The sequence below is a fragment of the Lichenostomus cassidix genome, chromosome 7, assembly GCF_008360975.1.
Source record: "Lichenostomus cassidix isolate B80296 chromosome 7, HeHo_3.0, whole genome shotgun sequence".
NCBI classification, from domain to species: domain Eukaryota; kingdom Metazoa; phylum Chordata; class Aves; order Passeriformes; family Meliphagidae; genus Lichenostomus; species Lichenostomus cassidix.
In genome coordinates this window covers 21,784,571-21,804,686 of record NC_139488.1, presented here as the reverse complement: position 1 = coordinate 21,804,686, position 20,116 = coordinate 21,784,571, and the positions used below count along the sequence as shown (strand labels likewise).

Genomic DNA, 20,116 nt, shown 5'->3' with positions numbered 1-20,116 from the left:
GCTGATGTGGATGTTTATTTAGACTCCAGTGTCCACTTTGCGGCTGCACTGGGAATTTGTGAGGTGTCAGTGCTATGGAGTAGGAAAAACTCGGTTTCTCCAGGGAAAAAATAACTGTCCCTGTTGGGCTTGTGGCAGGAGCAGCCTGGTGCCCTGTGGCTAAGGTGGTGGCAGGAGATATCTTTTAGGAATTTTGTTTCCTCTTGCATAGTGAGTAGAGCAACAAGAGCTCCTCTTAGATCTGGCAAAGGGGTAATTAGCCTAATTTAAATGTTCAAGTATTAAAAGTGAATGAAAATAAAAGTTCAGAAGTGATGCCTTCTGTGGAGAGAAGCTGAGAAAATGTGAAGCCATCAGCACCTGCAGAGCTGCTGGACACCCCATGTCCTGCTGGATCCCTGCATGGAGCAGCTGAACCTCTGGTGGGAGCAGGAGGAGAAACCCCAACAAACCCAGAACCAAAGCAGGGGAGCTGAAAGCCACGACTCAGAGCCGAAAATAGGCACTCCCAGGAAACAGGATAATGTAAAGCCTACACTTTTTTTTGTTGCTCCACACTTCCAGTCATTGTATTGCAACATTCACATGCAAAACAGAAACTAAATTTTTTAAGTGCTAATGTTTTAGTTAACCTAGAGATTTTACTTTTTCTTTCCACAAAAGCATTAAAGCATTAAAGAAATTAAAATATAAACCAGAAAGAAGTATTCTACCTCATGAAGTTGCTCAATAATCTGTGTTAAATACTATGTGGTTTGCTAGTTATACTACTTTTAAATTGGTGGGTTTTGTTCAGGTAATACTTTTTATTCTAGGATTATGTTTGGTTATTATTTTAAAGGTTATCTTTTCTTTCAGGACTTCTTAATGAGGCTACACCAGCATTTAAGATGAAGGCCAATTTGCAATGGCTGCCTCCTTTTTTTTCTTTTTTTTTCTTTTTTTTAGATGGGGTCTGGATTGGAACATGAAGGTTGCAATAACTGCTGTAAATGAATTTTAAATCTAAAGGAGTAGCTGACAGTTCCAATCAGAGAACCACAGGACATGAAAAAAAGGAAATATGCAGGAGCAGGAGATGATATTGTCATGTTCATATGCCTGTGACCTCTGTGTATGTGAACAGAACCATATAAAAGGCTGTTTCTGCTCTTGATTAGCATTCATTATATTTGAAAGTATAATGTTTTATCTATTCCTAGCTACGAATATCTGCCACCTTACAAAAGCAACCTAAAAACTTCACTAACTAAAGAGATACAATAAAAGTGCTTATATGTTTTTTAAGCCTGTAAAGATATTTTTATATTTATAAACAAATACTGATGTCTGGAAAGGCAAAGCATTATAATAATTTTAATAAAAATATAAAATTAGAATTAATTGTCCTCAAAAGGGCAATATTTGCATGTTTGATCTCTGTATTATGGAGTATTGTCATCAAAAACAAAAGGTGTAACTTTGCTGGAAGGATGTACATTAGTGACATTTCTGCATGCACACAGCCCCAGATAGGCTCCCAACAGAGCTTGCAGATACAAACCTTAGACATGCATACAGGATTCTGCATTGTCATCTTTATTCTTACGTTTGTCTAATTTAATACTTAAGGTATGTCCGTGATGTGGATATAATTAACCTATATCCCACTTAGCAATTTCTTGTGCCATAGGGCTGGGACTAGAATTGCCACTAGAATAAATACAGACTGCCTGCTGAGCAGGCACCTTCCTCTAAAGAAAAGAAAAATATTCACTTTTTTGATTTAAAGGTTTGATTGTTATGGGGCTTGATGGGGTTTTTTCTGATAGTACTATTTTACTCAAGATTAATTCTTATTCCAGAAATTTCCATTGGAAAATTTTGTTTTGCAGGACAGTTTTGAATTAAAGCAAATAACTAAAAGATGTGCTTAGACTTTTAGAATACAAGAAATGTCTTTGCTGCTGGTTAAAGGGCTGTATTTAGTCACCAGCTGTAATCAAGGATCTGTCTAGGGATTGGAGTTCTTTGTGTTTTTATTGCTGAAGAAGCCCCACTGGAACTCATGATAAAGGTGTAACTTAAACTCAGGAATTTTCATCCATCACTGATTTGCTGGGACTGGTATCTATCAAATTCTATACTTTCCTGCACAAACTACTTAGAAAATAGGCATGATCCAATGAGTTAATTAACCTGGAAGGGTAATACCAGCCCTGTTCTGCATTTCCTACTTGCCTCAGAAGAACCATAGACAGAAAGTAATTGCCTTATGACCCATAATATAATTCCACAGCAGAAAAACAAGGCTACTTTCAAATATAAAATTACTGAAAGTGGAACCTCCTGCTAATCACACACACACACAAGAAAGGAAGACTGAGTGTACCAACCCTTTGCAATGCTGACAGTTGCATCAACCAATTTGCATTTTTCACTGCAATCTCCCAGTGACTTGTCATCAGCAGCCAAGTGACATTCCACACAGCTCCTGTGGAAAACAATTCAGCAGCTCATCAATCTCTGCCTGTCACAAAGCAACAATACAAAAGCCAGTGTGTGTGCATCTGCATTTTAAAAAGCAGCTATATAAAAGGTCTTCTGCTATGGATACAGCAGTTCTCAGGAATATGATAGGTACTGCCACCAAAAAAAATCCCAACAAAACCAAACAAAAAACTCCCACCTGAATAAACGTATTGTGGATAAGCTCTGTCTTGTCCTCTATTTTCTCTCAGTTTATTAGCTACCAGACAGAACCCCAGGCAACATTATTCATGTAGGTCTATCAAAGGCATGTGGTTACTCACACGTAACATTCATCTTCAAAAATTAAAAAAATAAATATTCTGAACACTAAATATTCTCACACTAAATACCAGCTGAAGGAATTCCTATCAGATGAACAATATCTGAAATTGACTTCAAAGAGATCAAGCTGAGGCACCTACTATGAGTCTGCCTTTTTTGAAAGTCTCTTGAATAATGCATTAAAACACTTTTCAGGTGTCTCAACAGTTGTCTCCTGAATATGCTTACTTGTCTCAGAAATTACCTAGATACTAATTATACTAATGAAATTTGCAGGAAAATTATTTTTTATTCAATGGTGGAATGATTGAAATATTGTTTAAAAACAAGAAGTCTAAACCAATTCCTTTAGAAATCTCTGGAAATCTTCCCATAAATTCAATGAGGATTTTAATAAATCCATAGTTTATTAATAGAAATTAAAACAACAAACAGAATTCATATGTTAATCTTTCTGATGAAAAGTGTGTTTGCTGATTCTTCACAAATAGCTTCAGCCAAATTGAGGGGCTGAGATTCTGAGAAGCAGCTGGAAGGACTGACTGTAAAAAAATAAAAGGAAAGAAAGAAGAGGACAAGAGAGGAGATAAGAAGAAAAAGTATAAAAGAAGGGAAGGGAAGGGAAGGGAAGGGAAGGGAAGGGAAGGGAAGGGAAGGGAAGGGAAGGGAAGGGAAGGGAAGGGAAGGGAAGGGAAGGGAAGGGAAGGGAAGGGAAGGGAAGGGAAGGGAAGGGAAGGGAAGGGAAGGGAAGGGAAGGGAAGGGAAGGGAAGGGAAGGGAAGGGAAGGGAAGGGAAGGGAAGACTACAACAAAATATCCCAAAAAACCCTGGCTGTCTCCTGCTGCATTGAGTTACGTATATCCATGGGAATATGCTGAGGCTGCTGAGTTTATCTTCAGGGGGTGGAGGTGACCTTATCACTCACTCTGGAAATGGTGAATAGTAAAAGCAAGTAGGTAATGCGATAGCCTCTATCTCATGGAGATAAATTCAGTGTTGGTGGTGGTTTTGTCATATTCACCATGTTTCTCATACTACACTCCCTTTCTCAGCTGCCTAGCCATTGATCTCCATCCCCTCTGACCTGGTCTTTCAGCTCTCTTGGTTACCCTACCCAGGTATTCCCAGTTTTCTCTCTCTTTTGGCTTTTTATGCCCTGCGTTTCAGCAAGGGAAGACACTGAAACAGAAAGAAAAGATCCAACACTGCATACGATATACATGTTTAAATGGGTTAATGTAATGCCCATCATGTAACTTTATATTTCTTATTCTTTGCCAAATTGGGCAGAGCAAAGCAGCAGCATTGTCCTTTTTTGTTTAGAGCAGCTGCATGCAGAAATTCTCTTTGAACATACTGAGAGGCTCAGTTCTCTTAGGTTAAATTTTGCACTAACAGAAAGAAATTGATGAATTAATCATGCCATAGAATAGCTCTTCACTATGACTGCAATGACAGATATGAAAATAGTGTTGGAGAGAAATGGGTCTCAGCTCTAAATAGGGAGACAGGACATCGTCATGAACCATGCAACCTAAACTGCTCAGAACTCAGAAAGCAAAGCCAGGGTAATTAATAATGTGCTGTGAAGCCTAATTCAACTTCTAGTCTAAATTTCTACTGATGACTGCTCCATTTGGACTGTAGCTTTAACATGAGCTCATGTAATACAAGTGTGAGAGATGGTGTACTTAGCGTGGCCATCTTCACAACCTGTGTATTTCTGGTTGCTTTTCCTATCATGCACCATGGCAGACATCTTGCATCACAGCAGGAAAGCTACATAAGTTGAGTATGCTCAGTGGACAGAAGACATTTTACCATTTACATTTGATTTATCATCAACTTATACACAACATACAGCTACCCACTTATTCATTCCCAGACTATTACCTAACCTATTATATTTGCGCCTCTTTAATTCAGCCAAGCTTAAATGAATTTGGACTATGAATTTGCACATGTGTAAAGCTTGAGTGGACAACATGACCTTACTCATTCATATGCATGAGAATGGTAATACAAATGCCAAATTTTTCTGTGAGGGTATATAAGTGTCATATAAAAACCCCATTCTGATTAGTTGTACATCCAAGGACAGCAGTGGAAATAAAAAGTTTTACCTGTGCTGCTTGAAGCTGACCTAATTGTTTCACATAAAGTCCTTTTGTACAAGAGTAATGCTCATTAATGGTTGATATACAAGTTGTGACTATACATCTCAAAGGACAAAGAATCTCTTGGGCCCTGGTCTGTAAATCCAATTTACAGACATGGTAGTAAACACTGCTGAGGCACTACAGGAAATAGATGCCTGGGTGATATAAACATCAGAGGTGTAAGGCCAATACATTACCGTCTGGAGCTGCAAGGGTCACTGCAGAGAGGGCATTTTTCACACGTCTGGCCCGAAGCCCCTGGAAGGGTGCAAGCACACATCCCACAGATGCATTCGCCTCTGCCACTGCACAGTGTCCCATCCTCAGCAATGCAGGTGCTGGTATCAGTTGTGCAATTACAGAATTCACCAGTCCATCCACTGTGGCACCTGCATTCCCCACAGTCACAGTCACCATTGCCTGGAAAAACATTTATTATACATCAAATCAGTCTCTGATCATTCAAAAAGGATTGGAAAGATGATCTTTAAAAATCATTCTCTTTAATAGAAAATATTTTCATCTCTCCAACTCCTCTTCCAAGCATCTTTCTTTCTCTCCCTGAATTTTCAGTTTTAATCAGAAGATCAGATTTTTGCTTAGACTGGCTGTAAGCCCGTGCAGCTCCATTTTCTTTACTGGAGTCCTCCACGCAGATCTTATCTCCAGCAGTGCACAACCTAATGGGTAAATACTTCCAATTTATAGTGCTGTAGCCCAAACTATTTCAAGTCTAAAGACCACTCATAAACAATAATTTTTTATACAGAATTGATTGCAACTGAATATATGACACAAACACAAATCCTCAAGCTCCCAGCTAAGGGTGAGCCGATAAAGCCCCAACCACAGACCCTAAACCCAGCACAGCGGGACTGTACCTCCGCACGGGAGCCCCCGGTGCCTGCCGCAGGAGAAGTCATCGCACTCGCAGCGGGGCCCGTAGACCTTTCCGTAGGGGGACGGGTGGCACAGGCAGTGTCCGCAGTAGCAGTCGCCTCTGCCGCTGCAGGAGCTGGGCTCGGCGGGGCCCCGGCAGGAGCTGTCCCCGAGAGAGCTCTCGTCGCACTCGCAGCGCGGCCCCACGAACCCGGGGCTGCACACGCACACCCCGCACTCCAGAGAGCCTTTCCCTTGGCTGCATTTTGGGCTCTTCACCTCGGCCTCGGCCTGGCAGTTGCAGCTGCACAGGGGATGTATTTCCATTTCCAGCACGTCACTGAGCCCCACGGGTTTTATCTTGATAAGCCTTCTGTTTTTTTCACAAGAGGAGAGACTGACAGTCATATTGAAAGAGACCTGGAAGAGAGAATGGAGACTGCTGGGATATGGAGCGCACAGAACTCTGCAGGGTGCTCAGGGGATGCATGCAGAGGACAGAGTAAAGGAGACATAGATGCTGTCAGCTTTTTGGCAATTTGTTTGGAGGAAGATTGTTTAATAAAGAGCAAACACCCTACCTTAGTGCCCTAAATCATATGAACTTCATGTCTTTGGAGCATACATTGCTCACTTACTGTGTCTCCCACTTTCACGTGAGAGCATTTCCTCTGATGCGGAAGAAAGGTCCCATTGTTACAGATGGCCGTGAAGGAGAGATTGAGCCCTTCTGTCTCTCCCAGGATCTCCAACTCTACCTCGGACCTCAGCTCCTTCAAGGAGAAAAGCATGAGATGAATGGAATGATAACACTGCCCAGTGCTGCCACTGCTCCACATCTATGTAATGTGGACTGTAATTCATTCTGACTTACACAGAGCACACTCGTGCTTTGACGCATTGTTTACAGAGCTCTCTATTGCATGAAAAATGGGCAACGAGCAAAACAAAGCAAATGCTGACAGACCTGGCTTTCAGAGGAAAGCAGCAGTGGTATCAGTTTAATATCCGCTATCACAGGGCTTATTTCCTGCCCTTCCAGGAGAACTAATTCAGTGTTTTATTAAATCATCTTTCATTGCTCTGCTGACTGATACAGGTTTGCTTTTAGGTCTGGACTTGCTGAGGAGTGGATTTGCATCCCTGATTGCATTGCTAGCTCTGGGCTTTTCCTGATTAGCCAAACTGTGTCAATATTGCTCCCTCCCTTCCTTTCTTCTCCCAATGGAAATTCCTGCTTCATGAGCTGTCTGTGCTATTTTAAGCTGTATTCAACAATGTTTGAACTTTTAAAATCAATTTGTTCAATCAAACTTTCATTTTGTAAGTCACAAACTTTCTTCCTGAGCTTGCTCATACTAGGTATTTATAAGTGTGTAAAAGATTTTATAGCAACTTTGCTTACACAACCTTAATCCAAAACCTGTCAGAAGCCATGGGGAAATTCCCTATGACTTCATTGGCCTGTGGATCCACTGAATGGAAATTTTTCAAAGGTACCTCAGCAACTGATGAGAAAACATCTCACTGACTCGACTTTGTGCTCCTGGAGGTTTAATTGCTTGCAAAATACCCCCTTCAATCAGAGCACAAGGAACTTGATGAGCTTACTTCAGTGAGTCATTCTACTAAAGGTAGCAGGATGACTCACTGGAGTAAAGGTCTGGTGGGGAAAATCAAAGTAAAAATAGAATAGGTATAAACCTGCATAGACGGCTCCCTGTCCTTTGTACATGTTCTGGATTCCTTGGAAATTTGTCTTAGGGCTGTAAGGCTGTGCCCTGGGCATCAGGTGGGTAATGTTGGTAGCTTTGGATATGTCCAGATTGCATTTACATTTGGTTTGGAGGTAGTTGCGTGTGTCACTGTTGAACAATAAGTCGTAGATAATAATTTGTTTGCAATAGCTGGGCTCTCCCAAAAGGACCCAATACAGGAAACCTCTACGTAAAACTGACTGTTGGCACATGTTTATGTCACCAGTAGTTCATCTTCCACCAGCTGCAAAACTACAAGGTACAAACAGAGTGCAACTGTGAGAGAAAATTAAATGCTGCTGAACACCGAATCAAAATACTTTGAATTCTGGAGCCTGTATTGGGTTTTTTGGATGCGCCTTGCTGTTGTGAGAGATCAAAGTATGCATTTTACACCACTGAAAATGAACACAAAATGATAGATTCAAGATCCTAATACTTGTGAGCACTTTTAATGACATTTTAAAACTACTAAGCTGTCTGGCCATAGTTTGAGGACAAATAGCAGACAGTTCAGTGAGCTTTAAGCCATTCACATAGAAACATTTGTGGTTCAAAACATTTTCTGAATGAAACAACAGACAAAGCATTGCTACATACTTATGACCTTGTGTTACCTGTCCTGTCTAATACATTATTTCTTTGTTTTCATTTTCCTGTAAGTGCAAGGATCAAACACTGGGGAAAACAAAAAAAAAAAAAACCATGGAATTTTTCAGCAGTTTTAAATTCTTGGAATGGCTTTAATCAAATGGCCTGCTATCTGTCACAATGCATTTTACCCTACAGCTCTGCAACACAAAGCTGTGCAGAATTCAATACTAAACAAAGCAGGCAGAAATATGCTTACAGAAGAAAATGAACCATACTTGGAAAGAACATGAGAACTCCTTGCAACAAATATTTTGACAGCTCAGGCTTTCTTAACTTGCGTACTTCCTCTCTGAAGCTTTTATATGGCAACACATGGTGAAAGGCATTAGCAAACCTTGTGTTTGCATAGCAATCAAAGACTCAAAAAACACTCTAAAAGTGTTAAAAGATTTAGCCTAACTCTATTCCCAGGGGGCAAAAAGTTATTTATTCCTTTTCTTGTGAGCAAAGAAGCAGAGACACAGGACATTGAGTTGCACTTCTGAGAGTATCACGAAAAGTTTCAAACAAAAATAGCATTAGATCTGTTTTGCACATGATTTTCAACTGTAGGTCTACTGTCATCTCCTTCTTCACCATAAAAAAATTCAGATGTCAAATAAGGTGGTTTTCAGTGTTTCCAACTTGGAAGATTTTCAATCACTAAACAGTAAGATTGTTAACCTTTAAGGTTAAGCATAATAAAATGGACTTTGGGAAATTTTGTGTGTGACATGTTGTTGCTTGCACACTCTTTACATCTTGAAAGAGACGTGGGATTTTAAGAACCTACGTGCAACTCTGGTGCATGGTCCAGACATGCTGTGCCTGGATGAGGCTGTGATGAGTTATGGCCCAAAGGCAGGAGCAACCTTCCTGCAGTCACCTCCCTGCCCCTCCTGCAGTGGAGCAAGCACGGCGCTCAGAGCTCCCTCCCAACCATGCCCACGGAACAGATGTAAACAGGATCAGCCGAAACAGCTCAGGAGCTCATCGTGGTCACCCCTGCCAGCTCTGGGAGCTGCTCTGCTCAAAGCATGCAGCAGCTAAAAAGTAGCTGAAAAGCCAACAGAGCAAGAAGGGTGAGGACAAGCCAGACAACATTGTTTTGCTTTTGTATAAACCTTAGTGTGCCCTGTACTGTGTAGGCAAGCTCTTGTGGGCTCCACATGTCAGGAGGCACACATGAGAGTCAGGGAGGGTAAGGATATGGTCAGCCGAAGTTAGCAAGGGAATAGAGCAGCCAAGGAGAGACTTAAAAGACTGGGATTGTGTAATTTGGAAAGAAGATTGGGGGTGTGGAAGGTGTCTCAGTGCCACAACATCATGAAATCATGAAGACACAAAGACAGGGTGAATGCAGAGCTGTTATTCACCAAACCCTACAACACGGCAACTGAGGTGCACTCAGTGAAACCTTCATGCATAAGAAGTAGGTTAAGATAGGAATAAGAAAAATGTACCTTGACACAGAGCAACTACACTCCTTCTTCTTGTCACAGAAGGCAACAAAAGCCAAAAATATCAGCAGGGTCAAAAAGGAGAGTAGGAAAAAAATCATAGGCTATAGGAACATAGCAGAGGCCAAGGCAAAGAGGCAAGGATTCACTCTCCACATTTCCAATATTCCAATGAGGCATCACTCCGCACTTATGTTGCAGCAAAGGCATCAGGACACAGCAATGAGACAATTTTTGTGTGTTTTTCCTTTACTTACTGACAGCAAAATGGTATTTTAGCTGTTAAAAGTAGGAACCTGTGTCTATACATTAGACTGTCAGCTTGAAGAAATGCTGATAGGACCCAGATGTGACTTGCAGCAGTTTGGAATCCAGAAGTGAAATCCTGTTGCCACTCAAAGTTTAGCAATAGCTTTGTTCATGAGAATATGTCCTCATCTGTATTTATTACAGTTTGTACACTCCCAAGATTAAACCTAAAGTTCTCTCCTTATATAATTTTCCATAAAATGGAGAATCTGCTGGTATTTTGCATTTCATTTTAAAAAATAATAATTCAGCAACTGTATTGCTTTCATTGCTTTTATTAGAGGTAGAAGAATTTGGTTTTCTTCCTGTCACCAAGACCAAATTAATTTTGGCACAGTGATGATGATCTTAAGGTGATAGAAGGAGGAGCAGAAAAAAAAGTAAGGAAAGGAACAGAAGCTATTTGCAAAGAGTTATTTGTCATTGTAGACAACTGGTAGAGCAGGTTTTTCATAAAAATGGGCTGAGATGGAAGAGAGAAATCCATGGTATATCAGCATATATGTAAATTGATGTGTCTGTGCAAAGATACAAACTGCCTGAAAACATTCCTGTGACAGAAGAGAACCAGGTGCTCAGGATGCATTTTACAAGCAAAGCTCTGGAGAGCAGCACTGTGTTCATGTTCCTGACATCATTACAGTATTTCTTTGTATTACCTAAACAAACCCACTCAAGTCCTGGTATTACCTAAACAAACCCATGTTTGCTCCTATGTTCTGCTTTTTAAAAACCTCAGAACAGCCTCACAGGGGCAGCATCAAATTGCTAAAGCAGAGAAGAGCACTGAGCACAGAATAGTGTTTTTTCCCCCAGATATTCCTATTGTTTGTCTGCTCTGGTGGCAGCTACCAACAGAGAGAGTTGAGTCCCTGTTGAAGTGTGGAACTGAGAGACCTGAATATTAAAAAAGGCTTAAGAGGAGGTGTAAAATACAGGAATATGAAGAAGGCAATGCAAATGAGACACTGATTTAAAATCACCATTCCAGCAGAACTAAGGAGTGACAGAAGGTTTATAGGAATTTTGCTTCTGTGCTTACTTAATCTACAGAGTGAACACTTTTCCTGTTAAGGTCAGCACCCAACATAAAAAATGACGGAATCTGTTCATAAAAGGAATAAAAACCACTTCTTTTTGCCAAATCACAAACCAATTTTGAATGCATAAACATGAAGGAAAAAAAAATGCATTATAACCATCTTACCTGATATGCAGCAATGATCAGCTGGAGAATATTTCCAGAATCCTTCTGTAATCGTCCAACAGTAGCTCCAGGAATAAGCTTGGCATAGTTCTGGAAATATAAAAATGAATTTAAAGCACAAAAAAAGTCTAGGTGACAAGGAACTACCATTTAAAAAAACTCCCAACCCAAACAAAACAAACAAATAGCAACCAAAACCCCCCAAACAACAAACCAAACACACAAAAAACCAACCAAACAAAAAATCCCTAAAACTCAACCCCAAAACAGACATGAAAGAGCTGACAACAAAACCAAGTGCATTGAAGCCAACTTAAACAAATGACAATAACATTTTCAAGGATCCTTGCAGTCTCCACTGCACAAGTCTTAATGAAAAACTCAGATGGAGAAGAGCTGGTTTAATTTAAACTTCATTGAATATATATTACTCAATCACTTCTGTGTTCTTGGAAGTTTTATACTGTAGTATTTGTCAAGCTCCAATTTTTCAAATTTAGAAGGAAGATATATTTTATCAACAGTTGTGTTTTTCTCTAAAAAAAAAATCCAGAAACAGAGTCAGCTGCTCTACTGTTGCTGCACTGCTCGAGTCTTGGACCCTACATTCAGCAACTGCAGTCATTTTTCATCTTTGTACGTTTATCCCGGTGCTCTGTGGCTATGATAGGTTGTATGTTGACTTTCTGCTAATAATATAGTGCCAATTTAGCAATTTATTTTAGTGATAAGTTTCCTTTTCTTTTTGAATTAAATTTGCATTCTGAAACTAAGATGACATCTGACAGCTAGATTTTAAATATGGTGAATTAAAATGTATTTTGCCTGATTGTTAACTACACGAACTTCCCTTGCTTTTACCCATGCTTTTGGAAAATAATGTGTTCATAATTTAAAAAAATACCTTGTAGCACTGGTTTTGCTTTACACATTATCATATCAATGCTGTTATTTTAAATAGAAGAAAAATATCCAGAGAACTATTAATAAACATGGATAATTTGATACCCTTATATCCTTCTTATACATCATATCTCTAAAAGCCCTGTGATTACTTTATGTATTATGTATGGAATAGTTATCATTCATTAGATTTCTAGTGCTATTGTAAATCAGTGGGATTAACTGCATTTTATGTTACAGCTGGTGACTTTGCATTCCTGACTCCTCCTGTGATTAGTACCCTCTCAAGGATTCTTGGAATATTGAAACTCTGCATTTCCTACGTGTGGACCTTTAGTGAGAAAAGATGATAAACCTGGAATTCAAAATATAGTCCCCTTTAATCTGTGGTATGCAAAACAAACAGCAGGGATATGCTGCTCTGAAGACTTTGGCTGAGCTCTCCTCTTTGAACAAAAATTTTCTGCGTGGTGATACAAGGATGGCATTTAAAGCCCGAGCTGGGTGTGTATCTCCAGTCCATTGGTTAAACCTCATCTCTTAGCAAATATTTCTGTTCAATCATTGTCAAGGTGAGGCAAACATTTGGGGTGCTACTATTGCAGAACATCCAAAGGATGTTGCAGAATTTAGTCCTTTGGCAAATACTCATTAAGAGGTGGACTGACAACTTATAAGGATTGATGTAAGAGAAATTTGGCAATTACGTATTTGAGCTCAAAGGGGTTATGTCTCTATTTTAGCAGTGTAAATGATCGAGGAATTTTCATCATAAATAGAGTGCCACACCAAATATATAAAAATAATTTGAAATTCCCTATCAGTATGAAGACTAGATTATTTTTAGTTCCATTTTCAGCAGTGCAATGCAGCCTGAAATTAAAATTTTGAAGCCATTTTTCCTGTGACATGAAAAGAAATAATTCATCCAAAAAAGAGTAATTTTTTTTCAAAGGAAATGCTGCTTAGTCAGGACTAAAGATGGAGTCTTTGCCTTATCTACGTTTGAATACATTTTTAAAGAATTCTGCATGAACACAAATAATATCAGCAACAGAAGCGACTACTTCATGAAAGCTTAAAGACTGATGTTTTCATTTATACCAAAGTAGGACTTGTCAAAATATAATTATTATTGCCATACTTACAGATGCTTTTTGAGTGAATAGCTTTTATAGAATAAAAACATCTCCTGCTGCTTTGGCAAGACTCACCTGAGACTAATGATGCTGAAAGTAAGACAATACGTCAATATATTTTAAAAGGCCTTTTTTTTTAAAGAAATATTCCTTATTAAAAATAATCGCAGATTATCAGGGCTCAGTGTAAAGAATTTTCTCTCTTCTCTTGCATTTACTTTTGAGTGGCTGTATAAATGTTTCCACATGATTGCTTCGGTGGTCAGGAGGAGAATCAGATTTCAATGATCTCTTGAGCTTACTGTGCAGTAGTTGTTTAGGTGCATGGAAGGTTCAAAAGCAACCCCAGCTCCAAGCGTATGTGTTCTGTGCTTGTGCCACCCCCAATATTTGTGTGTTAGATAATAATACACATGTAAGTGGATAAACTAAAAATTCAGTTGAAGAGGATCAAGAATATTACATGACTAAATTATTTTGGGCTAAACTGTTGGGGATTATACAAGGCTAGAAATACAAAATATATATTTGACAGTCTGAACACTGCACTTAAGACTAATGGAATCTATCAAGTCTATTTAAAGAGCTGCTTTCTAAGTCCTCACAGTAATTTTAATGTAGGTTTGTCCCTGAGAACTCAATTATAAATAGCAGTAGTCAGTATTGGTATCTGATATAATTAGATGCTGAGTTCAAGTAGACTTGAGATGAGATATTTGGGGAGAGGCTTTCCACCTCGAAGGATAAATGGAAGGGTTTTCTGAGGGAGACTACAGAATACCCATTGCAGAAGCTTTTCAAGAAAAGAAAAACACCAAAACTTTTAGGGATTAGGGTCCTCTGCCACCTCTTCCATGCTACCTGAGCAGGGACCTTACCACAAGAATAATTCTCATTGTCTTGCTTTGTTCTTTTTACATTCTTAAGCATTATTTCCCTGGTTGCACATCCTACATAGACCCGTGAAAGTATAGTGTACTCTGGAAAAACTGCACTGTGACACTCATATATGATTTTTGTACTTGCTTTGACTGATTTTCCACAACACCTACAGGACAAAAAGCAGACCATAACAACTACAGCTATCCAAATAAGTGAAAGAAAGCAGTATTAAAAGACAAAATCAGCAGATAAATTATATTCAGTGGGATTACTACACACCCTATGAGACAGAAGATGGTTGTACTTTCTTTTTTCTAACAAAGAAAGAAACAAGAGCAAATCATTCCCTAGCTGGGTTAACCAAGACTTGCGTTTCTGTTAGCTGTAAGCCCATTTTTAGTGCTCCCAGTGAACAAAGGGTGCCTCTGGGTGGCTTTGATACTGACATAAGACACAGAGATACTGAAACAGAAACACCTTGATAGGATACTGAAACAGAAACACCTTGATAAGAATGCTGGTGGCTAACTCTGAGGTTTACCACAAGCAATTTCCAAGGCAAAATACAATGCCATCAGGAAGAGAAATATTTCTTTGGTCACAAAAATGGCTCTGTAGATTGAAGAGGTATTTCCAAACTATGTTCCTAAAACAGCCCTTATTCATGAAGCACCTATTCAAAAAAGCATCCTTCAGGGAAAATATTTCACCTGTCATTAATTGGATCTCTGTTAGGAAATTTTTGGGCAAAATGAGTTTTATTACATGTTTTTCTAATGTAGGAATCCTACTTAAACTATGCAAAGTCTAGAGAAGCCACTGTTTGTAAATGATTGACTTCTGTTATTGATCTAAATTTTCATGATCCAGCTCAGTATGCAATACAGTTTTCAAAAAAGCCAGGCAGTCAGTGCTTCAAGACACAGACTGTTCCTTCCTTTGTCAACGCTGTGACCTGAGAATCAGGTGAAATATGTGACTCTTGTCACTTTCATCAAACAGCTGGAGCATCAGTCTTACCCCAAACAACTCTACCTCTGGAATCAGCTGCAGAAGTACTGGGGGGTCTTCCCTGGGTTACATAGAGGACAAAAATAGAAAACCTCCTACTGGTGAGCGCCTCAAGGACTCATCTGTTCTCTCTTTTTCCTTACTCTTTCTTTCCTATTTTCCATGTGGTAATCACAGCAGAGGAGCACCTCTCCTCATTACTGTACTTCTGGTTTTGATAAAGGGTGTTTTGCAAAAGTTTCTCCTTCAGAAAGCCAAGCTTATTGTATCAGCAGGATAGCAGAGGGAGCCTTATGGGCTCCCTCTCAACCAACCTGAATAAATTTGGAGGAACAATTTCTCTCTGCTTGTCCCCTTTCACACAGCAGGATGTAGCCAGGCAGCCAAGCTTTGGCTGGAAAACCCCTTATTACCTACAATGAACTTATATCTAGAATTTCTTTTAGCATGTGAAGATTTCTTCCCAGCAGCAGGACTGGAGAGAAAATGAAATAAGAATTGCCAATATCCATCTTATTTTATCTTAGGGGGCTTTTGCTCACATTTGCTGTAAGAACAAGGAAGCAGCTTCTGTCAGCTTCACCTCAGCTCACAGCTGGAATACCCAATGGGTCAAAAATAGCACAGGGCTGCTTGTAAATGTGGAGGCTGAAAACAGATGCCTGCATAGAAGACTGATGGAGCTGCAGGTACGAATGATATTCTAGTTAGCAAAAACGTGGATTTTGCATATCTGTAACCACTGCTCCTCTGCATTCCCCTCCCTCCTGGCTCCCATCTTCCATGATGACTTCACACAGCAGGAAATCACTGAATAGGGTGCTACAAGTCCTAATATCCAAAATTCCTGTAATGAAGTGTTTTCCTTCAATAGTCATGAGGGACAATATATGAGGAAAAAGAGTTTGTCCATCATCTTTTTTACTTTTCATCTTGGCACTGGTTTCCTATCAGTCTCATTGGAAAGAGTCACAGTAATAAAGAAAAATGAAAAAAAAAAAAAAGCCCAATAAACCAAGATCTCAGAGCTGAGCGTGAAGGTAACTGCATGTGTCAGGTGTATTCTTGTTTCATAAATGCAAGAAAAGGCTCAACTCTCCCCTAGCCTTACAAAATACAAAAGGTAAATCACAATGATTACACGGAATAGTTTAGCAATGTTTAGTTTGTCAATCCTTGACTTAAAGGATTAGTGTGATCCAACTTGAAATCCAATTTATAAGTTACCCTAGAACACCAAAATCAATACATGGAGAAGCACTTAAGCAGAAGAGCTTTCCCCTCATATACAATTTCCTAGTTGTTTTTATCACATAAATATCTTGTAGAATTCAGTCCTTAGCACTAGAATTACTGTATCAGCTGTTCAAAAAGGTGAACTTTAAAACAAACACTGGCAAACTGAACATGTTAGTTTGCTCACCTCATATGTGTGAACTTGCTCATTTGTTACTGCAAAAATTAATAGAACATTGTTTTGCACAAGTTTGTCAATTAATTGTCCGATTGTGGGATACTCCTGCAAACAAACAGAAGAGAGGCACATCAGTCTGTTTCTCACATGCTTCCAGTTGCTGTCTCTCATGAAACACACATCCAGGTGATCATAATTAACTCTTTGTTCTCTGTGTAGTATAAACTCTAATTAGGAATATGTGTATCTCTTTACTGACGTGCAGTTACAAATAAAATACATTATGCGAAATATCTGGATTCCCCAAATTTTACACATTTCAGTGCTAGAAGTGTAATTCAATAATTTTCTAAGTTGTTCATAGTAGTATTTAAATTTCCAGAATATGAGAGTGTACCAAATTCATAGTTAGTTACCAGAACAGTTGACATGGAATATTCGTTGTTGTGGTCCAAATGACAATTGCCATCATTAGGAATAACGATCCCTGCCAGTTTACTGTCCATCCCAAAATGGGAATCAGCATCACTCACAAACACCAGCAGATGTAGAGAATCATTCCTCCATCCAATTTTTTCCTGTTGTTTAAAACACAACAGTTTAGCAGGCTATATTGCATCACAACATAGAAAACCAGCAAAATATCTGGAGAATGACATCTCAAAATAAATGAAGAGCATCATTCTCAAGGAAGTATCAAAGACAACACAACATCTCTTAAGAGATGATGTTCATTCCATTGTCTTTGGCTAACACTTTGTTTCCCTGTCCCTGTGTTTAATAACATGGGTTGGCCATGTTCATGTCAATCTGCTTGCAGCTTTAAACATAGTTAATGAAAAATATTTAAAGAGAAAAACAGACCCAGTAATTATACAGATATTTGGGCTTATTTCCCCCTGCCAATTAAAAGGAAACTTAGACTAAAATATTGCAATATGCATGTTTTACTTGGACAGCCAAAAGTATTTTCACACAAATTTAATGAGTCTCTTGGTTTGCATCAAAATTTTTTGAAAAATAATCTGTCACTCTGAAATTCCAACATGTAATACTAGGAGAGGTAATATATGAAATAATATTATACTTAAAAGTTTCAATTACCTTGCAAACAGCTGCCTGCATAATTGCATCAAATCCTCCCTCTGGAGTGTCTATATTGGCAGAAATTCGTTGTCTTTTCACAATTTCATTGAATTTTTCAGCATCATTTGTTAGTGGCAAAACATGTTTATATCCAAAGGTGGGTAAGCACTCGTATGGTACACTTCTGCAAGAAAAGTGAGACAGCTTATGGATAACACAGAGTGAAAAATCACTGCAATGGCTACTCCAGAGGCCTGCCTAGATTAGTTTTGGTCTTGCATCTCTCGTCTGTGCCTGAGAAGATTATGTGAAAAACATAAGATAATTTAAGAGCTTCCAGTGACTTGGACAATGGAAAAAATCTGCATAAAGGCTGGGAAATGCCTCCTAGAGCAGAGTAATTCAGTCAGTTACCAATGTGCAGCCCTCGCCATGCTCCCTGCTGTGCCTTGATTTCCTATTTGGAAGCATATTGGGATATGTAGTTCCTCAACAGCATTCAGAGAGAACCACCAAGGTGCTGCAGTCCTGCTCCAGGCTGCAGAGCACAGCTTGTCCCCTGCACAGGTTAGGTAAGGGCTAGGGCAGCCTGAGTCAGGGGAGACTGCTAGATCTTAAGGGTGGAAAAAAACCCAGGAAAACAGCATTGATGGCTAAATGAAACTGGTATTCTGTATTGGATTTGAGTTTGCAACTCCTTAGTATAGTGTCATAAAATTATTTTATATATATGTGTGTGCGTATATATAGCTATATATTCTAGAAAGTTAAAGAAAAGTACATAACTAGCCTGCATACCTTTTTGTTAACACATCAAGCACAGCAAAAGCTAAAAAGCAGAATCACTCCCAGATTCTCTATCTGAATAGTGTAAGACTCAACAGAACAATGATCAGAGGGTGAAACTTAAAGAGCTAAATCTTGTTTCACAAACTGACTCATTTACAGCTGGAAGAGGGTATAGTTTCCAGTGAAGCTGCTGAAATTAATTTTAGCCTAGAGATTAATATTACGACTTAATGTTGGCATGCAAACAGAAGTTCGGACTTTCCCTGCCTACCTGCAAGGGTTGTTTATTTCTTCAGCTGTAGTTTTGATAAATGGTGAAACTGGTTTTTCAACAAAAGACCCAAACCCCAGTCTGAAGTTGCTTGTCAGTTTTGACATCTCTTTGGAAAGGGTTGAACCCAGTTCTTTGATTGTATTCAGATCATCATCCATGGAAGCCGAAAGATCCATGAGGTAGTAGAGGTCAATTGGATAATCTTCAGTCTGGCGAACCTTAATCTGTATTGTTTCTTCATGTCCTGTTAAGGTCAGGGGAAAGTGGGGTACATATCAGCACTTCTATGCAGAAAGCACAAGCAATGACAATTGCTTCATAAACTTCTATGTGGTGACAATTATCTGGTATTTTAAATCACCAAGAGCATTAACAAAATAACTTCAAAAATTCTCTGTCAACAAAAAAATCTCAAATAAGGGTCTGAAAAATTAAAAGCAGTTCTAAAAAAAGTGGGTTTTTTTTTTCTAAACAGTTCTTCAGTAATGCCATAGGCACAGAATTAAAACTGATTGCTATAATTTGAAAAAATATGAGAACATCCCTTCAGCAGTATGCAGCTTTAGGAAATTTAGAGATGAAGCTAATTAAAACTAGAGGCAGCACTTTGGGGTCCTACCACATCCTTTAAAAATTTAAAGAAATTCAAAGTGTATCAGAGATTTTCTTTTCCGTTCCAATGGTGTGACCTGACCTAACTGGATGTCTCTTACTTTTTTTTTGTCTAAATTTTCTCCAGGAAAAATTCACATCTGAAGGACCCCAAGGTAGGTCTGGAATGCTACCATAAATGTCACTGGTACCTTGTAAATCCTCAAAGAAAGATTTTATGCTGCCTCTGAGATACTGTGTTTGCCAAACCAGGAGGGGAGAGGCACAGGAACTTGGCTGGGGAGGAGCCAGGGGCTTTCATTCTCTCCCTGCCACCTCACTGGCAAGAGAAAAGAGGAACTAAATATATAAGAGAAAAGAGGAACTAAATATATATATCCTTATTTTTATGATGTACCCAGCACTTCTGAAAGTATTCTGAACTCAGTTGAACCTAGTTTTCATGCAATGAGTCAACAGATAATTTTGGCTTCAACACAGGTTTTCATCTTTATTCTGTCAAGATATTTTTTAGACTGTTCAATCCAATGAGCTTCAGTTTACCACACTGTCTGAAACAAAATATCCCACACCCGTGAACTGTGACTTACCTGGTCGCAGCCTGAGAGTTAATTTTTGAGGAGAAATCTGTGTGACATCAGAATTGCTCTTCTGCGATGATACAGTTAGGGGATCGTTTCTGTGAATTTCTACTTCTGAAATGGGAAACTCAATCAAATTCAACTGGCATCCTTTGGACAAAAGATTTTCCAGGGTATCACACCTTCCATGAATTCCAGACGAGTCTGTGTAATTCTGATGCAAACAGG

General features: G+C 39.1%; 1 protein-coding gene across 3 annotated transcripts in view; it reads right to left on the bottom strand.

Moving 5' to 3' along the window:
- The window catches only part of ITGB6 (integrin subunit beta 6), a 47,967-nt gene that overhangs the window by 9,369 nt on the left and 18,482 nt on the right, over positions 1–20,116 (bottom strand). For all 3 annotated transcript variants that reach the window (XM_085066662.1, XM_085066661.1, XM_085066663.1), the window contains 10 exons: positions 19,898–20,102; positions 18,693–18,939; positions 17,651–17,816; positions 16,963–17,124; positions 16,556–16,651; positions 11,198–11,287; positions 6,470–6,604; positions 5,834–6,251; positions 5,150–5,372; positions 2,376–2,473 (listed from right to left, as the gene is read on the bottom strand). In XM_085066662.1, coding sequence (XP_084922788.1) covers positions 2,376–2,473; positions 5,150–5,372; positions 5,834–6,251; positions 6,470–6,604; positions 11,198–11,287; positions 16,556–16,651; positions 16,963–17,124; positions 17,651–17,816; positions 18,693–18,939; positions 19,898–20,102 — 1,840 coding nt within the window. The remainder of the gene's footprint in view (positions 1–2,375; positions 2,474–5,149; positions 5,373–5,833; positions 6,252–6,469; positions 6,605–11,197; positions 11,288–16,555; positions 16,652–16,962; positions 17,125–17,650; positions 17,817–18,692; positions 18,940–19,897; positions 20,103–20,116) is intronic.